The 26,702-nt window shown below is 32.4% G+C and overlaps 1 protein-coding gene and 1 long non-coding RNA gene across 3 annotated transcripts in view; both read left to right on the top strand.

The window, feature by feature from the left end:
* The first annotated feature begins 2,083 nt into the window (after positions 1–2,083).
* Positions 2,084–6,123, top strand: LOC127704835 (uncharacterized). The gene is made up of 3 exons (XR_007983537.1): positions 2,084–2,216; positions 4,471–4,618; positions 5,665–6,123. It is a non-coding gene; the product is annotated as an uncharacterized LOC127704835 (long non-coding RNA).
* An 825-nt stretch (positions 6,124–6,948) lies between these two features.
* The window catches only part of LOC127704830 (fatty acid-binding protein, liver-like), a 46,735-nt gene continuing 26,981 nt past the window's right edge, over positions 6,949–26,702 (top strand). The window contains exon 1 of one of the 2 annotated variants that reach the window (XM_052209060.1): positions 6,949–6,969. In XM_052209060.1, coding sequence (XP_052065020.1) covers positions 6,954–6,969 — 16 coding nt within the window. In that variant the 5' untranslated portion in view covers positions 6,949–6,953. Of the gene's footprint in view, positions 6,970–17,712; positions 17,922–26,702 lie in introns of those variants that run through there. The other variant, XM_052209059.1, reaches the window with a different exon arrangement.

Genomic DNA, 26,702 nt, shown 5'->3' with positions numbered 1-26,702 from the left:
TTCATAACAATAACTTGTGTGTAAGTGTATTGATCTTTATGAAATTGTACTACAAGGTTTCATATCACAATGGGAAAGCTTGGTTTGAGTTTGGGGGTAATTGCCTTAAACGTTTGGGAATTTGGGGCCAAAAAGGGGCCTAAAAACAAGCATTTTTCTAGTTTCCAGACAATAACTTGTGTTCAAGTGTATGGATCTCTCTTAAATTGTACTGCAAGGTACCATACCACAAAGGGAAGGCTGGGATTGAGTTTGGGGGTGATGAAACATAAATGGGTTCAAAAAATTTGGGGGAGGGATTTTTTTTTCCTTTTTTTTTCTTTAAAATTTTCCGTTTTAAATTGGTTATTTCTGATATATAAAAGCAAATAATAATGATATGGTTTGAATAGGTAAATTAAAAAATTTTTGTTCTTAGACCACATTCATTCTGTGTCAGAAACCTATGCTGTGTCAAATATTTAATCACAATCCCAATTCAGTGCTGTATCAATCTTGAATGTTGACAATCAATGTGTTCATACTTGCCCCAACTGTTCAGGGTTCTACCTCTGCAGTCGTATCAAGCTGCGCCCAACGGAGCATTTTATTTATAAATGTTATAGGTACATGGGAGTTTTTCATAATCTTAGTAAAGGTTAAAGTTGTTTCCTAAAAACATACAAATTACATTGGACACATGAATTGCTAAAATCTGTGGGTGTTTTATATGCCCTGCTCTAGGCAACAAGGGTATTTAGTGTTACCCATGACTATCTGTCCAGCCAAATTTTAGTTTCCGCAATTACTTTAGTATGTCTCATGCAAATTTTATGAAACTCATACACAGCTGCTAAGAACCACAACATGCAGACAGACTTTCGGTTGTGATTTATTTACCGTTCTAGAGTTACATGTATGCCCTTTTCATACCTGCAAACTGTCACTATTTGTGGGGGATTTCCCCCATGAAAGCTCTCAAATAGAAATTTTGTAAGAGCAATTTAGTGTTCAATTTTAAACAAAACAGTTAATATTATAATTGCTATAGGCTTTTAAAAGTATGGAGAAGCCAAAAAACAACATTAAAATACATTTGAAGGTCCCCTTGAAGGTTTTATCGGACTATTAGAGCCATCTTTCAGGCAAAACCCCCATGGGCATTTTGAAAAGTTGGCAAGTATGCCTTTTTAACTTGCAAAATTGAAAAGGTTGAGCTGGGGCATTCATGTCCACTCTTTTATTGTTGAGTGATTTTTGTTCCAAAATGATCTATCTAGACATGGTTCCTGTTACCAAATTTTCAATCACTTGACTTTTTATATGCTTGTCGAAGACGGGACATATTAACTGTACCAATGTCCATGATGTCCATCTGTCTGTCAACACTTTGTAAGATTACTTATGTTTGATGTCATTTGATCACAACAATATCAAGATTTTATTTTAAAACATTTTGGCTGTGTCATTCCAGAGTTACAGGACTTAAAGAGGGTAAGAATTGGGTACCCCAAATGGTGAATGACGATAAAATATTTGTGTAAATAACGTTAAAGATAAACATTTTACTGATGCCAAGTAGCTACAAAATGAGATATGAGATAAAAAATCAAGGCTCATTTGATGCTAACGGTAGCGAAAACCATAACCCCCTCCCCTGGAAGTTAAATGGTTGCTCCCTTAGGAAATTATTTATGGTTGCTGTGGTTTTAAATTAAATATATATTTTAACAAAGGTTGGTGTACATGGTGTAGGGTTTAATTCTTTCAAATAGTATTAAAATACCAGAGTTCTCAAAAAGTGGTTGTCCGCAGGTTTTGACTACCAATAATTTTCAAAGGATTGATGCAAGTTTGGTATTTTGCAATAGAAATAAAGTGAGGACCAGCAGATTTTTCTTAAGGACCACCAGGGAAAAAAAGATATCTAGAACTTTTTTGTCCAGTTGTCAGTGACTAAAATTAAACCATGACAGCCATGAAATCAGATTCTGCCAATTCTTAATGAACAAGTTAGTATTTGAAACGGATTAATTAGAAATGTTCAAAATAAAGCTGCAGTCCTTATACATGTACATGTACATCTGTAAAAAAAAAAGGATCTGTTTATGTATTAAATAATTACTTTCTTTTATTTTTAGTTGACCTGTCAAATACAAGATACAGAGTGCCAGTCCCACTTTGATGAAGTATTAAAAGCAATGGTTGGAATAAGGAAAGCTTTATTATTTAAACAGGTAAATTGATGCATTTTTCTTTTTGCTCCTTGTTAAAACTGGTTATCATTTGGTTTTCTATATCATATTTGTTTTTATACGCCTGTTTACGGGACGTATTATTGTATACCGTTGTCCGTCCGTCTGTCTGTACGTCTGTCTGTCCGTCTGTCTGTCCGTCTTTCGGCAATAACTCAAAAACACTTGAACCAATTCACTTGAAACTTTGGTGAATTGTTTATATTTTACCTGAGCTCCCTTTCCTTTTTAAATGAATTTTAGATTTTAAGTTTCCATGTTTTGGGGTTTTTTTCATTAAAAAAGGGTGGTTTTCCAGTTTCGGACAATAACTCAAAGACACTTTCACCAATTTGCAAGAAACTTTTGTAAATTGTTTATATCTATTGACTTGAGCTCGCTTTCTTTTTTTATAAATTTTAGATTTAACGTTTCTATGGGGTTTTATTCATTTAAACAAGGGAGATTTTCTAGTTATCTGACAATAACTCAAAAATAATTTCACCAGTTTTCATGAAACTTTGGTGAATTGTTTATATCTGTTGACGTAAGCTCCCTTTTTTTTTTTATATATTTAAGATTTTACGTTTCAGAGTTATGTGATTTTATTCATAAAAAAGGGGTGATTTTCCAGTTTTCAGACAATGTTTTGAGCAGTTATCATGAAACTTTGGTGAATAGTTTACATCTATAAAGATAACCTCCCTTTAGTTTTTCATGAATTTCTGATATGACATTTGAGAAGTTATTGAAATTTATTCTTTGAAATAGCTACGGGAGTATCATGTGCACTCATGGCAAAGCTGTTTATTCATTTATTGTTATTGTACATGTACATAAATCAGGCTGTACAGTGACCTATATGCATATATGGAGCATTACATTCATATAACAAATAGTTACATAAAAAAATCTATTAATATAAAGATAAGAAGATGTGGTATGACTGCAAATGAGACTACCATCCACCAGAGACCAAATGATGTAGATGTATGCATCTATATATAGGTTTCTGTGGTGTCTTCAACAATAAGCAAAACCAATAACATATTAAGCTATAAAAGCCCCCCTCCCCCCTTTTTTCCCCCTAACCTTGAACAGTAGTGTTTCATTACAACATAGGAACAAACTGTAAACAATGGTCAAAGATGGTGAAAAAGGCTTGACAAAATCGTCGGATCAACACATAGTACAAAAAAAGAAAGGCACAAAGTACTTGCAAATTCTGAAAGCTAGTTCAAATATAATTACAAGTTATGGAAAAGGCATGTTTGTGATACAAAAAAAATCATCAGCTCTCATCAATAGATTTGGTTCAAATTTAGGAGTTTATAATTAAATATTATTGAACATTTTACTATACAAATACAGGTGTACAGATAATCTAAAGAGAAAGCTATAGTATAGGAATATTTAATCTTCTCAGGTATCCTGCTTCTGTTGCTTGGAAACAGTTATGTTTAAACAAACTGTATATATAAAAAAGAAGATGTGGTATGATTGCCAATGAGACAACTCTCCACAAGAGACCAAATGACACAGAAATTAACAACTATAGGTCACCGTACGGCCTTCAACAATGAGCAAAGCTCATACCGCACAGTCAGCTGTAAAAGGCCTCGAATTGACAATGTAAAACAATTCAAACGAGAAAACTAACGGCCTAATTTATGTACAAAAAATGAACGAAAAACAAATATGTAAAACATAAACAAACGACAACCACTGAATTACAGGCTCCTGACTTGGGACAGGCATATGCATATTTTCCTGAAAGAGCAATAATTAATCTTGCACTTTTTTTCTGTTTTCAATGGTCGCAATAATAAACGCATACAATAATTTCTGAATTTACATGATTATATATCACATATATATATATGTTCTTGTATAAATAGGGGCCTCGGTGGCCGAGTGGTCTAAGTAGTTACTACTGTAATCACTAGCCAGTCAACACGGAGGTTGTGAGTTGGAACCCCGCTCGTGCGGGTGCACTCGACTCCAATCTTAATTGACTAGGATTGTCAGTTTTCCTATCGAATGTCAGTGGTTTTTTCCGGGCACTCCGGCTTCCTCCACCAATAAAAACTGGCCGCCACGAAATAGCCCAAAAGCGGTGCTTAAAAGTGGTGTTAAAACACCAAAAATCAAAAAAAAAATCAAATCTTGTATAAATACTAGTAGATATGCTTAAATCTGGTTTAGGATAATATTTTTTACAGTTATTTGCAATTATCTATAACATTTTTTATTTTAGGAAACAGTAATGAATGAATGAAGATTTGTATCCCTTTTCAATTCATCTGAAAACCTGATGATTGAGCGGTCTTGCAAAAAATGTACCTAAGGAGTCAGATGGGCTAGTGCATTCATTTCCATAAACTGGACTCAGTAACTGTTCAAGGGTAAGTGGTTGTAAAAAAAGTTTGATGTTATACTTATTTGTTATTTAGTAGAGACAATAAAAGAAGAAGACTTTAAAAACATTTTGCCTTTTTCAGGGTTGAATTGAGAATTTATCAGGTCGAATGACATACCCTGTTTCACCACTACATTACAGTGCATGAGTATTTTATTTGACACCCTGCTCTTTTTAATATGTCTGTATACTGACAGAAAATGAAAAACTATCTTAGTCAGTAAATCTTGTTAACTTTTAAAGATTACCAAATTATAAAGAATTAGGCTTTGCATTAATTTCTACTTATTTCTTTTAAGAGTTATGGGACACTAAAATTTGACATAATAAGCAATATTTCATGTTTCGCACATTAACAATTTATGAAGAATGTTTTTCTTATTTACTATTTTGATTCTGCCGTTCTATTATTCTGATACTTTCATCTTTAAAAATGTGCCTCTGTATGTTATTTTTTTTTTTTTTTTTACTAGCTATAGCTAGGACAAATGAATATACAGGACTTGTCATTACTGCATTAGGAAAATTATTAGTTCTTGTGGAAAATTAAAGGAACATCAAAATCCTTATTATATACAAACTATTGAGCTGCATATGTATTGTTAAAGAACAAACATCCTTCAAAGTAGTAAAGTTCTAATTTAAAAACTGCAAGTGTGTGCTTAAAAAACCATATACAGGTACCTAGCATGAATAATTTCACCAAATTTAAACAAATGACAAAGTTCAAATTCCTGTAATTTGAGGAAAATATAAAGAAAGAAAATGAATCCTGATAAAATGCACAACAGTAATATATTTACTTATGCCTTTTATAATGTAAAAAGATTTTCCTCATACTCTTCCTTGAATGGGGCATAGCATGAACAGTTTGGGGTTATATTTTGATGCTCTATTGACACATTATTTGTCTTTTACCTAGATTTTTACTTTTATGTTAAAACTGCTGTACTTGCATTCTGTTTATTGCTTGTGGGATAATGTTCTGTTTAGTTTATGTGATTAGTAATTTTTGTATTTTTTCTATTTCAGCTTTACACAATACCTGAGTGTACATTTCCAGTTACTAATTACAATGATTTATGTGTAACCTAAATTTCATATTGTTACACTTCTTCGTCACTCGACAGATAGAATTAGACACATCTCTGGAGAAGAAAAAAATCTTTGTAAAGTTCAAGACAGAATTAATGAAAAAGATCAAGAACTAATACAACTATATGCTTGTAGTACAGATGTAAACTTTTATGAAATGTTTCAAACTAAAGCTACACTTTAAAGCTTTCCGAAAATATATTAAACCAGGAGACACATTAGCTACAATTTAATTTTAAGATGACACTGGACATTCTTAGTTGTTTATTACTCAATGAATAGTTAGTTTATAGCATAAGCTGTTGTGACCCAATTAATCTGTTATAATGATATTTACTTCATTTTTAAAAAATTGCATTAATATTTGTTTATGATCAATGAATCAGAAAAACAGTGTTTGTTTGTTTGTTTTTTTTATTTAGAAAATTTATTACCAAGAGTGGAGGTCTTTGAAATAGAAATCTATGGATTTTCTTTTCTATATGGAGTAAAATGGTATTTCATGTATATGTTGTATCAAAAATATAAATACTAGAAACAAAAAAACATGTCTCATATTATGATGATCTGCATTCCTTATAAAAATAAGAAAATATGGTATCATTGCCAATGAGACAACTCTCCACAAGAGACAAAAGGACACAGAAATTTAAAAACATCTGCAGTTCACTACGGCCTTCAACAATGAGCAAATCCCATACCAACTATTCATGCTATTGGTACATCCACTTTGTACTTTTTTAATGATATTGGTTGGGCATGAAAATAATAAGGCAATATGATTGCCACTGAAAGAATCTCTAAAAATCTATTTTAAGGACAATGGTGTGATTGTTAAGTTGATCAAGGTGCATAATTGCTAAATATACATTGTAGATTTTATATATATATATATACATGGTCTCAAAATAAAATAAAACGATATTTGCTTCACGAAATGTTGTGATTCTTGGACATTTATAGCTTCTTCATCTTCAAGAAATAGCATTTGTAGAGAACGTTTCAATATCTTAATATTTTGATAATAGTCATGAAATCTCGGATGTGCTATAATATTTGGAAGTCAGCATTACACAGATGACCCCAACAAACACACACACACACACACACACACACACACACACACACACACACACACACACACACACACACACACACACACACACACACACACACACACACACACACACACACACACACATACACACACACACACACACACACAGATGGCAGCAATCACAGGTGAGACTCAAAGGAGGGGATTCATGAATCCTTTATACATTTTTTTCTCACAAATTTATCTTGTGTAAACGAACAATATAAATAAAATGCACATCTAAAAGCAAATCTGGGAAAATACTGTTGTTTTAAGGTCTTTTAACAAATTATTTTTTTATTCTTACAAGGATAAAAGTTGCAAATATATATATTTAATAAATAAATGAACAATTATATCTCCAGTATTTTTTTTTTATAATGAATTTTCTTTATTGTAACAAATAGACTAGCACAACATGTATGAACAAAAGGTATACAGAATGGCATATTTACACAAAGGAAGTATTAAATAATTAAACAACAATTGAATATATGATGGCGCAACAGTAGGTTGAAAATAAATAATTTTCTTATAACATTGGAATCTTATTTGTTCTTGCAATATTTGTTAGTGGTGTTTCAATCAAAATTCAACATTTATTATTTATTCTATAATAGGGGCCCAGGGACTCCAGTATTTGTTATATTCATCTACAGAGAGGTTTTTAATTGAAATGTATTTTTCTAAGTTCAAGTGTTCCTTTAAATAGTTTTTTAAAGCATTTAAATTTGGCAAAACTTCTTGTAATTTTGTTCGTTAAATATAGTATTTTGAAAGCAGAATAATCTTATTTTTAACAAAATTCAATTTAATCATTATATTCAAAGGCAGTTCAATATTTGTCATTTCAAAAATCCAGATATTTAGTGCATGCCAGAGGGTGGCGACCATCGGACAACTCCAAAATAAATGTTCTATGGTCTCTTGTCCTTCTTTGCAAAATGTACATATGTTGCTACTATTTATTTTCATCTTGTAAAGTAGTGAATTAGTTCCTAAAACCAGCAAAGCTTAGTGCTTCTAGTATATTTTGTACACGAAGTGTGTATATTTTTCCAGTTAATACCAGTCATATTAAGATGGTTCTCCCATTTTTCTTTTGCAGCAAAAGTAATATATTTCTCATTCAATACTTTGTACATGTCCTTTGAACCTTTTTTTGATTCAAAGAAGATACTTATGTTAAAAGGTAGTATTGCTTGAATTTTTTTCTCCTTTACTTCAATATTGATCGTGTTTAACCACTCATTAAGCGAGTGTGCTATTCCATAATAATGTAAAATATTTGGCCTAAATTGATATAATTGTTGGAAATTTTGAAATGACATAACTTTGCCCTGATAATCTAACAAGTCATGCACTGTCCAAATTCCAGCGTTTGCCCAGTTTTTATAGTAGACTCTTGAACCACCAATTTTAAAGTTTTCTACCTTCCATAAAGAATAAGATAGAATTTCATCAATACATCTTGGTTTTCTAATTTGATTAAGGGTTTTCCATGCATCAAAAACCTCTTGCCAAAATTTATTTGATGACCTTTTAATAGGCCCAATATAACTTAGTTCACTAAAATTTATTTGCTCCACAATAGAGACTAATCTCACCCACTTTGAATTCGAATTATACAGCCGTCTTACCCATGTAAGTTTCAGTCCCTGTATAAATGCTTTTAAATTTAGCATTTTTAAACCACCCATATAATAATCTTGACATAAAAGATCTCGCTTGACCTTATCAGGTTTATTATCCCAGATAAAAGCATACATTTTATTTGTTAAATTACATAACATGTTCTCATCTGGACTAGGGATAGATAGAAACAGATGATTTAATTTAGATATGACCAAAGTTTTTAAAATGGTAATCTTTCCAAAGGGGGTGAGATACTGTTTTGACCATTTTTTCAAAGTGTTGTCTATATTATCTAAAACTGGCCTATAATTTAAATTAATCATTCTATCTAGGTCGACTGAAAAAGTAATTCCAAGGAGCTTAAATGTACTGGAGCCCCATTTCAATCCCCACTTTACACAAATTTGATCCTGGCTATGTTTTTTGCTACCTATCCAAATAACACTTGTTTTTTCTATATTAATCTTAAGTCCCGAGATTTCAGCATACAATTGGAGAACACGAAGAGATGCATCGAGCGATTCTGGCGAGCCATCTAATATCAATGATGTATCATCTGCATATTGAGAAAGTACAAATTCTGTATCATCTATAGTAATACCCTTTATCTCCTTACTATTTCTTACCAAAATGCCTAATATTTCTGCACATAGCAAGAAAATATAAGGAGATAAAGTATCTCCCTGTCTACAGCCTCTCTCTACAGTGAAGAATTCTGACAGAAAACAGTTTTGTGTCACTGCAGCTGTTATATTGTTATAGAAGGTTTTAACCCAGGATATAACTGATTCACCAAAATTAAAATATCTTAATGTATCATAAAGAAAGGACCAAGAAATGGAATCGAATGCCTTCTCAAAATCAATCAGCAAGAGAATTCCTGGGATATTATTTTCTTCAGTAAAATGTAGAATATCATATATTAATCGACAGTTTTCGCCTATATATCTACCTGGAACAAAACCAGTTTGATCAGAACTTATTAATTTTGACAAAACAGATTTTATTCTCTCTGCTATACAGCTTGATGCCAATATATATGTAGAATTTAGAAGAGTAATAGGTCTCCAATTCTTAAGAAATTGTTTTGGTTTACCATCTTTTGGAATACATGTAATCACTCCCTGCCTCTGGGTGACAGACATTTGGCCCTTCCCATATCCAAAATTTATAGATCTAAGGACAAATTTACCAATATCAATCCAAAAAAATTTAAAAAATTCTGCCGTGTAACCATCAGATCCCGGACTCTTGTTATTTTTCATTCTCTTTAATGCTGCAGTTAATTCAGAAAAACTAAGCTTTCCCTCCAATAACTGCTTTTCATCCTCGCTAAGCTTCGGTATATCATTATAACAATTGTCCCGTGTTAAATCAACCCTTTTCAAACAATCTTGTTTTTTATAAAGTTTCTCATAAAACACCCTTGTCTGATTTAAGATTTCTTTTTGTTCTTCCACTATAACACCATTTTCTAAAGTAAGTTTTTGAATAGTCTTATTAATATAATTTCTAGTCTCTAGATTTAAAAAAAAATTGGTAGGTTTTTCTCCTTCTTCAATCCACTGACTTCTTGACCTAACATATTGTCCCTGAACCTTCTTTTGTCTATACATTTTAAGTTCTGCTTTTTTCTGATCAATCTCTTCAAGATTTTCTTCTGTTAGTGCATTTTCTTCTAATTGTTTTAATTTTAAAATAATCTCATTTTCAATTTTTATACCCTCCTTTTTTTTATAAGAGGCGTATGAAATAGTTTTACCGCGTATTTCTGTGAGTAAAGTTTCGAAAAATAACTGGTCATCAACAGTAAATTCAATTTCAGAGTTGTCAATATTTTGTAAATTTTCATCTCTATATATCTTGATGGCATATTGTTCTTTTACTGAGTTTTTTTTACCTCTTTAACATAGTCAGTATCATGAAGAAGGGAATTATTAAACTTCCAAAGGCATCTGCCTTTTATAAATTCCTTAATCTTGAAAGAAAAGATCACTGGTGAATGATCAGACCTGTAACTATTATCCATTTTAACATCACTAACAAAGTGAAAAATATTATCAGAAATCAGAAAAAAGTCTAAACGAGATTGTTTAAAGGGTTTTTTTTTCCTCCAAGTAAATCTTTTCACATTGGGGTATAATTCTCTAAATGGATCAACTAGATTAAAGTCTTCCATTAGCTGTAATACTTTTTCTCTAGACTTTGGGTTGTTGATATTAACATAATTATGAGTGTCAAGATTGAAACTTTGAATTAGGTTAAAATCACCACAAAGAATACAAGATTGGTTATCAAATTCTTCAATTATGTCTGCCACCTTTTGATAAAAGTAAGGAGTGTCTACATTTGGCCCATAAATATTAACTAAGGTAATTCTTTGTTCTTCAATTGTAATATCCAATCCAAGAAGGTTTCCACCCTCATCTTTTTTAACTTTGTGAATTTGAAGATCAAAGTTTTCATTAAAAAAGATGGCCACGCCTCTCTGATTGGATGTAAATGAATTGAAAAGGCATTCTCCCTTCCACTGATTTTTAATGTTTAATTCGTCTTGTTCTGTAAAATGTGTATCCTGAAGACAGTAGATATTAAAATTCTTTGACTTTAAATAATTCAAAACATCTCTCCGTTTCTCCTTTGTATAAAGACCTTGACAATTATAAGAAATTATTTTAAGAATATCACCCTTCATGCATGTGTTTAGCTTTATCAATATTTATAACTCTAATGATGAGTGAGTATACATGAATATACCATAATATTTGTGAAATCAGGGGACTTTTAGAATTCTTTTCCTTTAAAACTGTATAATTTTTCAAGATCTGTGACACCTTAAGACATATTTGTAATTTACAATAAATGCATATATATGAAAACATAAAATACAATAGCAAGACAGAGTCCAACATTAAAATCAAATATCAAATCTGCACTCTGAGACATTCACTGTTGTTGAGTAGGATATTCACTCTAAATGGTCTAAGGGAGATAACTCAGAAGAAATTTTAATAAATACATTGGATTCAGATGGAAATTTAATTTGAGCAAACCCAACAGTGAATATCTGTTTTGTTCATGTTATGTACATATTTTGAAAGATTATTTCATTCCTATAATTTCATAATACATTTAATTTCCTTACTGTCATTCTTTCCAACACACAAAGACATTTTTTCCATTCTATGTGGTTATGGCAAAAAAGAAAAGATCACACAAGAAGCACAAGTATACAAATGTCCATTGTTTTGCCTTCAAATCTGATCCAGTCAGATTTGTCAATATTTTTATAATAAGATGTTGTCTGTCTAACACGTTCATTCTTTTTGAAAAACATTTTTAGTTAAATGAACTATATATAATCTAAATAATCCTTTTATGTAAAATATTTCAAGACTGTCAGAGTTGTTCAATTTACTACATGTAGATATTAGGGTTTTTATGTTTGTCCTTTGTATATATGTATTAAAAACTCCCATGTCAAATTTACAAATTTATATGATCCTTTGTCTATATAAGAAGGCAGAGATGTTTTATACTCATTATATCTCTGATACGATCAAAGATCAATATTCTTTATGAGATGTAGCTGTAAATATATAAGATTTATCTAAACATTAATATTTCTCGTTTAAAAGAACAATGCGTACTTGAGAGACACGCAATTTCAAAAAATTAAGAACACTGACCGACTTCAAATGAAGTATCACTCTTAATAAAAAGCAATACTTTTGCATCACAATGTAAATCAAATTAATGCATGATCAATATATCATAAAAACTAACAAAACTATCTACCAATCGAACACAGACTGCATATCATGAGTGTGTGTGTGCATATCATATTAATGAGTTAGTTTCAGCAGAGATTGTGCAAAACTTATTATTGTATGGTCACTTCATTTTAATGTACATGTACCATAAACACAACAAGAAAAGATAATTTCAAACAAGCATCTCATTCTGAAATTTGGAATAAACATCACTTTAAAAGTGGTCTATACTTAACATATTCTTACTTCACTCATTTGTGTCAGTCTGTATCTGATGAGATAAAGTAAAACATATAGCAATAGCATTAAGCACATTAAATGAGTAACTAGCAAGAGCAAAATTATAAATAAGTATATAAGCAGCAGAAAATAAACATATAAATAAATTATAAAGGCAAAAATTTCAACACAGCAGATTGGAAAATGAATATATATATATATAGAGCAGAATTAGCATTTACATTTATATGTGTATGCCAATATATCGCAGACAATCAAGCAAAAAAGCATAGAGAGCAAGCAAAACTAAAGCAATAAAAAGCAAAACAAAAAACAAAAAAGAAACCAACACAAAATAAAACCAAAAAACAAAAATAAAATATTTGCATAAATAGAAAATAAACCTGGAATAAAATTCCCCGTTCTATACTTACAATTTGGTATCAATTTAATAATGGTATCTGTGAAAATATGATAAAGAAAATGGTTATACATGCATTTAAACAATAGAGAAAAAAGAAAATTGATCAATTCTGTTTAGTATACATTTAGCTAACTTGCTTTAATTTTTTTTTTCTTAGGGTAAGTCTATAGTTGGTTATTAAAGAATTATCTTATATGTATAAAATAGATATCTACATCTGCATATAAAGGTCTGTAGTTTCTTACAAATAGGTCACAACAACCTATATATATATAAATATGGCTACTTGTTGTATAAGTACAATTTTGTATATATATATACATGTATATTGTTATGAATATGTATCGCTCATCATTCTCTTGCGCTCCATGGGTCCCCTCTATTTTTACGGGTTTCAAGTGTCATATGTGACCCAACATCTCGAATACGTGTTTGCAATTTTTCTTTTTTGCGTATTTTGTAGGCTACGTGAGACAGAAGGAATCTTTCCTCTTTCATGGATACCGGTAGATCATCTAGAATCCGAATTTGACTACCTTTCAGATTGTGGGCACTGGACATAATGAGTTGTTTATCTCCATAGTGTATAAATCGAACGATAATTGGTTTGGGTCCACTACCCCTTGTTGGTACACGGTGAGCATTAGCAATCGGAATGGCATTTGCTTTTCTCTGTTCAACTTTTAGATTTTGACTAAACAACTGACGAGTAACTGAATAGATGTTCTCATCTGCATTACTGTCATCAACCCCATAAATCATAACATTATATTTCCTTTCGTGCTTTTCAAGCAATGTTACCTGATCCTTCATTTCATTCATCTGGGTTTGAAGCTCATATTTTTGTTTTTGTAATTTTCACCTTCAATTGCTTGTATTTGCAAATCCATACCTGCAACACCCTGTTCCAACTCTGTGAAGTCTTGTCTTAAACTAGTTATTTCTAATTGAGATTCATCATATTTTGTTTTCAATATATTGACGTCTGTTTTCACTTCATTGATCATACCCGTTAAGTTATGTTCAACTTTTTCAAGTTGCTGTGAAAAGTCACTTACTTTTTTATCAACTCCCATTATGAGGCTTTTGAGCTCTTTAAATTCTGCTGATGCCATATTAATATTAATATGTAATTTTGTATAATCTTAAAATCTAAAAAGAGTTGCTATATTAGTCTGCTTACTTTTATATTTTGTGAAACAAAATAGTTGCACACACTTGAAACTACATGTAAACAGTTGCTGCTACATGTATTTGAAGCTATATTGTTTATCTATGTATGACACAGGAGTTTAGTCGTAGATATGGCTCGTTACTCAAAGTTATGTATACTATATATAATTCATATCAAGTCGTCACGAAAGTCAAGCGTAAAAAACAAAAACACTTTCAATAGTCATGATTGTGTACATGTAACATTGACATCGTAGCGATTGGGAATATCATTGAAAATCGTAGATTATGTGGTTTTTTGTACTATATTGTTTTAACACGCACTGCCTTAACTGTACACAATGTTATCTAACAAATACATAGTGCCTCTGCCCCTCTCAACAGTATAAATGCCTCAAAAACTAACTCTTATAAAAATATCATGGGCGCATCCATTACAGGGGCGACAATATCTCCAGTATTAGTAAATACAAATAAAACATTACTTGAAGTCCGTAGTTTAAAATACGCGGCATTAATACTTTTCCGGAGTTTTGTCCGCTATTGAGTACAGCCGATCACGTCATCAAAGCGTTTGTTGATAATGAACGTTAAACAATATAAAACGGTACACGATTAAAAAATTAAAAAGTCCAGTGTGTTACTGACGATGGATTTACTTGATTGGACATGATTTAAAACGACTGATATCTCTTTTAAAAGAAAACTGCTATCCAAGCACTGGTATGCGTTCATATCATTGAAATATCGTAGTATCAATTGGGGATTTCGTTAAAAAGTCACATTTTTCATCGGATTTACATTAAATTTTTACCGTAAGACAGTATAGTTCAATCTTTGGATAGCACTTTTTAGAAAATATACATTCCAACGAATGTATTGATACTTTGTTTCACATTCAAATATTCCTTTAACACGCTGGACTTTTGAGTTAAAAATATAATGTACAACCTTCATTGGCAACTCGGGTCACGTGACTACTTTGACTTTCGATATGGAAAACCCATGCAAGATTAAATATAGGTCTTTATGTTTCATTCTACGATCTCTGTTTTCCTGATTTTTTTGCCATTTTCTTATGATATGAACTTCCATATAACATGCAATTTTACGCATTTTTCTTGTAAAGTGCCTTAATATCACTGCGTAAGCATTTTTCTACTTTCAAGACAATAACTTGTGGAACAGTGTATGGATCTCTCTGAAATTATACCACAAGTTTACAAAGGGATGGTAAGAATTGGCTTTGGGGGGATATGGCTTAAATAGTTTATGAATTAGGGGCAAAAAAGGAGGTAAAACAAGGGTTTCCTGCTTTAGGGACAATTACTTAAGTACAATGTTATGTTTGAATTACCTCCCTTACACTGCTTTTAAATTATATATAAAGAAATGTTGTATTGTCTTGAGGTGATTAGCTGTCACTTTATGTTTAGAAGTTACTATTAAAAATGCTGATTAAGGTATATTAATTTTAGCCATGATTATGTATGTCATTTTCTATTTTAAGACTTTTATGATGTATTTAAATGAGTAATTATGGTTGCAAGCTCCGTTAAATTTGAATTGAGAGTATAACCATATCTTAAGGGAAAGATTTTTTTTGGGGGAAAATGGTGGGGGGGGGGGGGGTTGAGGTGAAAAAAATTTCGGAAAAAAGGGGGGGTTAAAAAAGAAATTGTCGAGGGGGGGGGGGGGGCAATTTTTCTCATTTCAGATTTTAGAAATTAAAAAGAAAATTTCTTCAAATATTATTTTTTTTTGCGACAAAAAAAGATGGGATCAAATCTTTCTTTTGGGGGGGGGGGGGGGGGGTCAATTCGCAACAACATAGTGTATTGCACAAAAGCAAAAAAATAAATATAAATTCAAATTATATAATTATATAACCAATTCTAAGTTCTTTGACAACAGTTATTCAGTGTCAGAAACCTATTTTGTGTCTAATATTTAATTACAATCCAAATTCAACCTATATCAAGCGCGAATATTGTGTCCATTTTTGCCCAAACTGTTCAGGGTTGTACCTCTGTGGTCGTATCCAGCTGCGCTTGGCGAAGCAATTTATCTATTACTATAAACTATTACAGGTCAACTATAGATGGTGTATGGAATGATTGTAAGGTGAACATGTCTGCCTGGCTTGATTAATCTGAGTGACCTTGTCCTCATTTTCATGGATCATTGATAGCATTAAATTTATCTGATCCTTATAATAAACTATATATTTTGGACTATCAACATATTATTGATTGGATTTAATAAATATTCTTATTCTTATTCTTATTATGAATCATGATAAGTAAAACAGGAGAGACATTTCTGCTTGCGCAATCCTGTTTCAATATAAAACTCAATGCCATAATATTCTTGTAAAAAGAGGGGAAATTGAGTTAAGGAAATGGATTACTGCATCTCAAACATCAATACAGGCAATGGATTAGAGCATCACACACATCTATACTTACCCCTCTGACCCCATCTATTACCCTTTTAGAAACACTTTTACTACATGCAAATTCTTATGTTGCTGTGCCACTATATTTATAGGTCTGTGTCTGTCAGTTAGTCAAACAATCGGTTTGACAATCCAGTTTCAGGTGCAAGTTATGGGTTAAGGTTGTGTACAGTAAATATGTGGCTATTACAACTTGAAACTAATGACACGTATTGAAATATATGGTTTGTGAGTGATGCGTGGTATCGTATGTACGTAGAGAATGTCATATGGCTTTTTCAATATCAGGTACAGCCGTATCAACCCGAGAAACCAATATAATCCCCAGATTTCTGCTCGAGGTATTTTATTGGTTGATGGGTGATACGGTGTGTCTGTGATGAATTATGCTCTTTCGAAATCGGATACAGACTTTACCTATTCATTTTACAAACATTCTTATTAATTGTTCCTCGAAATTCGGACCCCTCCGTAGATTTCGGATCGAGACGCCCGGGGTGTTCATGGTAACTATGTTCTTATGAAAAGTACAATGTACGTTGACAGAAGCTACTTCATGATTCAAAGACAATTTCCAGATCATTTTGTTTTAAATAGCTTTCTCAAAACCTTCGTCATATTTTTTTGTCAAACTTGGACAGAAGCTTCTTAGTGATTCAATGACAGTAGCAAAAGCAAAATTTGAAAAATAGTTTTTATTTTCATATTTTTCTGTATTTAAATTGACTAGTTTTATTTGCCGTAAATATTAGAGACATTATGTGTTTTGAGAATTAAAACTTGAAATACTATATCAAATCTCTGGAATTTTTCAAAACTTTGACCGAAGCTTTTTCATAATCAAGAGATAGCAACATGTACAAAATTAGTTTTCATGTTCACAATATTTTTTGCCACGAAGAACCCCATTTGCAATAAGCCTGAACCGGCCTATTCAGGCTATCCTATGCTAAATGTCAATACCTTTTCAGCAGATTACTACGGCCTGTGACAAAAATCGTGTTTTATTTTACTTGACAAAAGTTCTATGTTGAATTTTTAGCTCGTCATGGTTCATTTTTTGTATATTATATTTTGAAAGCAATTGGCATTTAATCGATATAGCTGAGCTTATTAGGTGTAGTATTCCATGTCACCGCTGATATTTTATATATACAAACAATTAGATTATTTAGCATGTGCAAACATGGGATTTAATAATTTAGACTTAGTATTATTGATTTTAAAAGTCCTTGAAATATTAAAAGTTTTAGATAAAACGCAACGATCACGATATGTGTTCTACTCTCAGACGATTTATTTAATGAACTAAGCAGTAGACGTCGACACAGAAAATAACCATGGCACAATTTGTTGGGAAATGGAAAACTATTAATTCAACCAGGAAAAACTACGAAGAATACTGTTCAAGTTCAGGTAATTCAATATTTTTGCATGGCAAATTTATGTTTTAATGAATAGGCGACTATTTAACAAACGGGTGATGAATATCTGCTTATCCTTCCGGAGCACCTGAGATTACGCCAATTTTTGATGAGGTTCGTGTTGCTCAGCCTTTAGTTTTCAATGTTGTGGTTTGTGTATTATTGGTTGTCTCTTAGGTATTTTTAAGCCATAGCTGTGTCAGTTAATTTTCAACTTATGAGTTTGAATGTCCCTTTGGTATCTTTTCCCTCTCTTTAAAGACAAGCAACTTTGTGAGTTAGGTTAAACATTGATGGTTATGCACCAAAACAAAAACATTATTGATTATATCAGCTCTTTCCGTCCTCAGTTTTCTATGTTGTTGGGTTTCCGTCACATTGACGTAAACCTAGATCCTATTTTTATCCATAAGCATGTAACTAGCTAACAAATGCAATATTTACCAGTAAATAAGGATGGGTGTACTAAAATATAGGACAAAATGTGTTAGGATCTTATCGACGAAAGAAAACAAGCATTAACTCGCATATACTATAATACCTTGTACCCATAGATAAAAGTAGCGGATATTACTTGTACCCAGATACGACATGAACAATATCTCCACTACAACAGATAATATAAGTTATTAAAATAGACGAAGTAGTTTTTAAAAAATAGTTAATGTTTTTTGTCGAGTCTGCGACTTTTATGGCAAAAGCGAGACGTAGCGATCCTATATTCCGTCGTCGTCGGCGGCGGCGTCCACAAATATTCACTCTGTGGTTAAAGTTTTTGAAATTTTGATGACTTTCGAAAAGTATCCTGGATTTCTATCAAACTTGGCAGGAAACTTGTTTATGATTCAGAAGTAAATTTTGTAAAAAGAAAAATCCTTTTTATCCGTATTTTATTAATAAATGAACTTAGTTTTTTCTGCTAGTTATATTTAAATTCACTCTATGGTTTAAGTTTTAAAATTTTTCTTAAACTATCCTGGATTTGTACCAAACTTGGACAGAAGCTTGTTTATGATCAAAAGTTTCCATCTAGAAGTAAATTTTGAAAAAAAAATCATTTCTTGTTTTTCTGTATATTAATTATAAATGGACTTATTCTTTATTATTAATTGTTTTGGCTTTTAACTAGCTGTCAGTAACTGCGAGTATTCTCAAATCGTACTTTCTTGTTTATTTGACCTGTTTATACTAATTGTATTGCTTTTTTGTTATTTAATGTTATTCAGGGTTATATCTGGTCTATATACCAGCTTTGATAAGTGTTTGGCATAACTATAAATTTTCACTTCGTACTATGAACATCAAAATTATTTATTTTGTTAAAATATTTCCTTTCTCTATTGGTACTGTACACGTATACCTAACAACAAAATTATTTTCATTTACCTGTGTTTAAAGTTATTGCAAATGTCTGATATTTTTGTTCGAGCATATTGTTTTTCTTTAATTGTTTAACATTGCTTACCGATATAACATGTTACTTTTATTATTCTTCCCTTAGTTTATTTATTTTGTATTTACATTGTGTCATAGGTTATAATTTATTTGTGCAGTGTATGTTCAATGGTGTTAATATGTCCTTTGATTGAGTTAAGCTATTTCAGTTGATATTTTATAGTGTGTCCTTCTATGTTGTAATGTTACACTATTGTTTCAGAAAAAGGGTGAAGGTTTGGTACCATTAAAACGTTTAAACCCGCTGCATTTGTTTGCACCTGTCCTAAGTCAGGAATCTGATGTTCAGTAGTTGTCGTTTGTTGATGTGGTTTATAAGTGTTTCTCGTTTTTTATATAGATTAGACCGTTGGTTTTCCCGTTTGAATGGTTTTACACTAGTAATTTTTTGGGGCCCTTTATAGATTACTGTTCGGTGTGAGCCAAGGCTCCGTGTTGAAGACCGTACTGTGACCTATAATGGTTTACTTTTATAAATTTTGACTTGGATGGAGAGTTGTCTCATTGGCACTCATACCACATCTTCTTATATCTGTTAGTTTTCTTCCAGTTAACATTACATACAATCTGCAGTTGAAAAAGATTTTAAAACATTTATTAGATTCATAAACCATCCTGAATTTCACCAAACTTGGACAGAAGCTTCTTACAATCAAAAGATAGAATCTAGAGGAAAATTGTTAATAATTTTTTCCCCATTTTTGTTGAGCCTGCGACTTACGGCAAAGGTAGGCGAGACACTGGGTTCCGCGGAACCCTTACAAATTTCTAAAACAAATCTCCCTTTTTGTCATATGTAAATAGGCTATCATTGAAATACAGCTTTTCAACCAACCAAATTAACATATTACATATATATATAGATTTCTTCTTCCTTTTATATAAGTTCCTTTTGTTGTTTATCGACCCCAAAAGTACCTTAAATTAACTGTCTATGTATTTTTTAATTCACATAGTTGAAAGCAAAATGTCGTCAACTGTTTGCTTCTCGCTTTACATGTATACTTGTTTCCTTAATCAACGATTTCGTGAACGACATGTTTCTTCTTCTTCTTTATATTTAACAACAATATGTAAAGGTTAGACAATACTTGGTCATGTTTTATGAAGATTTAAAGCCCAAGGCGTAGCCGAGGGTTTTAAATGTTCATAAAACTTGACCAAGTATTGTCTGACCAATTTAGAACATATTCACACTTTCAAGTGACCTTACAAAATTATCCTTTCCCATTGTTATATTAAAATTCTGATAAGAATTCTCTTTTTAAAATGAAGTGTTAACTAGGTTAATAAAAGGAATGTATAACATAGGTAGTGATCATTTCAATGGATGGAATAGCACTAACAGAGTTTTGTTAGGACAAAAAGGATATTCACACTTTCAAGTGACCTTACAAAATTATCCTTTCCCATTGTTATATTAAAATTTTGATAAGAATTCACTTTTTATAATGAAGTGTTAACTAGGTTAATAAAATGAATGTATAACATAGGTAATGATCATTTCAATGGATGGAATAGCACTAACATAGTTTTGTTAGGACAAAAAGGATGAATTGTTCAAACATTGAGTTTTTCTTCTGCTTCAGGTAAAATTTAATACTTATATACCTTAAATTTCTTGATTTTAAACAACACACAATGTTATATAAATCAGCTTTTTGAAATTTGTATATTTTTGATAATTATAAAACTCACTCTATAAATATTTGAATTACAACCATTCAGCATCAGATGCTTACTTTTTATGCAGTTAAGCTGCATTATGCTACCACCCTAGATTTGTGTTCTTCCCACTGAATGGTGTAAATAGTGCTATTGTTATTATCTAGCCGGCTTATATGTTATTTATAACTAATTGGGCACTTTTTTCATACTTTCAAATTTGGAATAGAAAAAATATGACCAGAAAACCTTAAAGGATCGTCGAAGTACCCAAAATTTTTGAAGTTGCACATAGGAAGTAGTGCTCAAAAGAAATCCGTACGTAGTGTATTATCCCATGTGCTTTTGGCTAAGATGTCAAAGAACAATTGTATGAAATATTTCATCGCCGAAAATCTCTAATTACAAGTCGTTTACATTTCCCAAATGGCAAAAGGCGCAGGAATATTGTTCATGTACACCAAATCTCTATAATAGAGGAAATAAAGTTATAAATATATAGAAGTCTCATTTGGCGGTAATTTCAACTTACACGAACCGTAATTTCGTAAGGTAGTAAGTATTCTGATGTTATAAAGTAAGTTTTGTTAATCATGATGTTCTTTTCGTTTAACATGTTTAAGAAGATTGTGATTATTTGAGTTCAATTAAATGTTTGCACATTTATTCCTTTCTTTTATTATATATTATTCCGTTTATCACTGACTTGCCAAAGTTGTTGTTGTTTATGAATGAAACATATCCGAAAATCGACGTTGACGGGATGTTTTACGAAATGTAGACAACTCGTCCCCGAGACAAGTCGGACCGAGTCCACTCGGACTGTAGCGGGTCTTGGTCTTAATAAAATTCTCAGATTGATTTGAATGTAGTTTATTTCGTTACTTCGTTCACATCAAACCGTAAGAACTACAAAAAACAAATATAACAATCATAAGAAAAAATTCCATACTATTTGGATTTAGTAATTATATACATAACAATTAGGTAAGTTATATCGTTTACAAATACAGTACATGTATAGCGGTGCTAATAAACCTGATCACTAATAACCTGTTGTTCGTTAATAACATGTATGTTTTGTGTTTGTTTCCGTATAAATTCAATAAAGCAATCGTCATTGATCGATAAGTTCAAAGTATCAACAAATCATGGTTGAAATCATAAAATTATACACAAATAGCAAATATTTCCCTATAATAATCATAAACCTTCCATGTGTGCTCGATAAAAATATTCAAGCTTATTTGAATACTAAATCATGAATTAACCAAGTGTTTTCATCTTAAAACCTTGAAATCTTAAAATTGTTCACAAAAATCATTTAACCCTTTCAAACACATAACTTTATAATTTACGATAGTTAAAGAAAGATAACTCTGACCATAAAATGTGCGGGTAAAGGGAGATAATCCACTTTTTAACCAGGGGTTCAATACAATCAAAAGTTTCATAAAACAGAACTTAAAAAAGGTAAAATTACACATTACTTGCATAGATAGTCTAAAAATAATATATATTAAATGTATATTACAATAAACACTAATAAAAATGAAATATCCGGAGTGAATGGGACGTTTACATGTTTGCATTTCACGAGCCGTTATAAACACCATTAATCTAGAAAATACCATTCATTTCATGGTCAGGAACATTTTCACGTTAAACATACATATAAATAATTACCTTGTTCCTCTGACCAAGATGGTAATCGTTATTTATTTAGTTGAAACATCAAAAACATTCGTTCACATGTTCGTTGTTTTTGGACAATAATAAGAGTGGGGAAAGAAACCACTCAAACAACAATAACATTTCGGCCCAAATACCTTTCGTCCCAAAACACTGACATTTACACTCCCCCCAAAATCAAAATTGATTTCTTACACACAATGAAGTTTTTGGAATAAAATACATGTATGAAAAAAAAAAATGCAAAAGTATGTACAAATACAAAATGCAAAAATACTACTCTCATTAACCAATACTCTTAGCAAAGGAAGTCTTTTTAAAAAATGACACGGTACATAAAATCTTGGGCAAATAAGCTCAGATTAATTTTCAACATGTTCTACAAGCAAGACTAATTTATGCACACTTCGTTCAAGAACAGAAGATGACGCAGAGTCTTTTCTTCCAATTTTCAGTTTTACTCTTCTGACAAGTCCATCATGGTCTGTGTTCACCTCAACAACTTTAGCTAGCGGCCAATGATTGCGAGAAAGGTCAATATCCTTAACGAGAACAATATCGCCTATTTGCATATTACGGCGAGCATTATGCCTCTTTTGTCTTAGAGAAATTTGGGCTATGTATTCCTTCTTCCATCTTGCCCAGAATTGTTCTAAAATATAATGAACACGTCTCCATCGTTTCCTAAGATATAAGTCTTCCTTCACGAAATCACCTGGTGGTGGGTATGGTATATCTGATTTAGACGTGAGAAATATGATTAGGAGTAAGAGGCTCAAGTGCCTTTGGATCTTCTATTTCACTAACGGTTAGAGGACGACAATTTACAATCGACATCGCCTCATAAAGGATAGTTCGCAAAGACGATTCCTGGACATAACATCAATACTGAGTTGAGAATATTTCGCACTGTTCGAATTTGTCTTCCCCATACTCCACCAGTGTGGCTTGAACACGGAGCATTCATTACAAAGTTACATTGTCTTTCCACAAGAAATGATGCTATTTTGGTCAATTTTGTCTCCCGTTCAAATTCGTTCTTAGCACCAATGAAATTTAACCCTTGATCTGAGCGGATCTGTCTAACCGTTCCACAGATTGCTATGAAGCAACGTAGAGCATTTATGAAAGCATCAGTTGACATATCGTCAAGCATTTCGATATGAATTGCACGCGAGCACATGCACGTGAGAAAAAGTCCATATCGTTTGAATTCCTTGCGTCCTTGTTTAACCATAAAAGGACCAAAGCAATCTATACCACAATACATAAAGGGTGGCGAAGGCACAACACGATCTTCAGGCAAGTCTGCCATTCTTTGAGTTTCGGTAGGGCGTCTAAGCTTTCTACAAACAACTGACGAATGAATTTCGCAATAACTTTGCTTCCTCCGACAATCCTGTAACCATGTGATCTTAGCTTATTCAAAGTTATCCCTCTTCCTTGATGCTGGGTATTCTGATGAACATGTGCTAGAATCAATTGTGTGATATAGCTATCCTTTGGAAGAATTATCGGATGAAGACTTTGAGAAGGAAGATCAGCCTTTCTCAAACGACCTCCAACACGTAAAAGTCCATTTTCAAGAATTGGGTCAAGCGGATAAAGGTGGTTCGTTGACGATAACGTTGTTGACGATTCAAGAATACAGATTGTGTTGCTAAAGGCGTCCTCCTGAACAAGTTTAAGAATAGTCATTTCAGCTCTTTGCCTTTCCTGTACTGAAGGTGATTGTTGTCCTTTAATTCCATTAGACAGTCTTTGTAGCCTAGCAATGACTGAAATTGCTGTGGACCAGCAAGAGAATTTATTTAGTCCTTCCAAGAAACTGGGAAAAACATTATCTGATTTTGTACATAGAGTGTTTACATTTATAGATTTAACCTCTGGGTCACCTAATTGCAGATTTGTAACAATGTCTTTTGTTTCAATCTGCCTTTTCCATAGAAATAAAGGACCAGTTGGCCATGTTGTTTTAGAAATGTCAGCTGCATTGAGGCCTCTTGAAGCATAATCAGCAGGATTATTTTCAGATGTCACATAGAACCACTGTTTTGGATCAGTACATTCTCGGATAAGCTGAACACGATTGGCCACAAATACACGAAATCGTCGAGCATCGTTGTTAATATATCCTAATACAACTTGAGAATCTGTCCAAAAGTATTCCTTGTCTATATGCAAATCTAGTTCCTCTTTCAGATATGTACACATTTTGACAGATAGCACTGCAGCGGTAAGTTCAAGTCTCGGAATCGTAACTACTTTATGTGGAGTAACTCTTGATTTGGCAATAAGTAATGAGCAATGAACTTCATTTTCACTGACATATCTTATATACGTACATTGTCCATATCCTTGGGTACTTGCATCCGAGAAGTAATGTAGCTCTATTGAGGTTGGTTCACCAAAGTCTGCCGGTTTGAGACAACGAGGAATCTTCACATACTGTAGGTTGGGAATGTCGTCAATCCAACCTTGCCACTCTGAACTCATAGAATTAGAGAGCATATCATCCCATCCTTCGCTGTTTTGACACATTCCTTGTAAGATACGTTTTCCTTTCAGCAAGAATGGACAAACAAATCCTAACGGATCGAAAATTGAGGCAACTATTGACAACATACTTCTCCTAGTAGGTAGTGTATTTTGAATTTTAGTTTGAAATGAGAATATTGCACACCAAGTGCTCTTTCAACAGGTAAGTTTTCCAATGCTAAATGTAGGTCCTTGACGCCTGATGCTCGTTCGGAATGCGGTATTGAATCCATTACATTTACTCTGTTGGAATTGAATTTATGAAGACGTAATCCACCGTTGACACATACTCTTTGAGCGTCATTAAGAAGTTTTATCGCCTGAGTTTCGGTTTCTACACTAGTTAAACCATCATCTACGTAAAAATCATGCTGAATGTTATGTGAAGCATCAGGGTATTTCACTTCCTGAAGTTTTGCCAAGTATTTCAAGCCGTAAATGGCACAGCCAGGAGATGAAGCGGCACCAAATAAATGTACCTTCATTCGATATTCCAATGGTTCGTTCTCTGAATGAATATTACCGTCCTTCCACCAAAGAAATCGTAGAAAATCTCGGTCTGATTCAGGCACTTTAAATTGATGAAACATCTTCTCTATATCACACATGATAGCAACTGGGTATTGTCTAAATCTGCACAAGACAGCACTAAGTCTGTTAATGAGATCTGGTCCTGTGAGCAGATGTTGATTAAGTGTTTCGTTTTTGTATTTGGCGGAACAGTCGAACACAACACGCAGTTTATCAGGTTTTTTTCGGATGGTAAACCCCATGGTGAGGCAAGTACCATACATTACCGGAATTTGTTTCCTGTTGTACAAGTTCTGCATCTCCATTTTCAATTATCTCTCGCATAAATATTTTGTATTGTTCATAGTACTTATGATCATTTGTAAGCCTTCGTTTCAAATGAGCAAGTCGTTGAATTCCTTGAGGCTTATTGTTTGGTAACGTAGGTCTCTCCTTAAAAGGAAGCGGTAATTCCAAGTGTTTGTTATCAAGCTGATGAATACCATTGTCCACAATCGAGAGAAAGCGTATATCATCCTGAGATACATGTTTACTTAAGTGTTCCTTATCTTGTGCAAAGTCTGACTCTAGTACATTTATAAGGTTTTTAGGTGAGCAAAGCGGCAGCTCCTTCACTGACGTACGGTGTGTGACACCTTTGATTGAAGATCCATCTGATATGGTTTCCGAGTAAACAACTACACTCCAACCAAGTTGAGTTTTCACTGCGTACGGTTCGTTTTCCTTACCAATTAGAAGTTTTCTAGGTGCTAGAGCCTGAGGACAATTATAGCCAATCAGAAGTCCTATCTCAAATGACTGTAATGGCGGTAAGTCATCAGTAATCTCCTGAAGATGAGACCAGTCCTTAACAGTGTTTTTCTCTGGAATATTCGAACGGTCGGCAGGGATA

This window comes from Mytilus californianus, unplaced genomic scaffold, assembly GCF_021869535.1.
Source record: "Mytilus californianus isolate M0D057914Y unplaced genomic scaffold, xbMytCali1.0.p SCAF_6, whole genome shotgun sequence".
NCBI lineage: Eukaryota > Metazoa > Mollusca > Bivalvia > Mytilida > Mytilidae > Mytilus > Mytilus californianus.
Note: the sequence above shows the minus strand (reverse complement) of the source record. Positions and strands in the feature narration are given on the sequence as shown.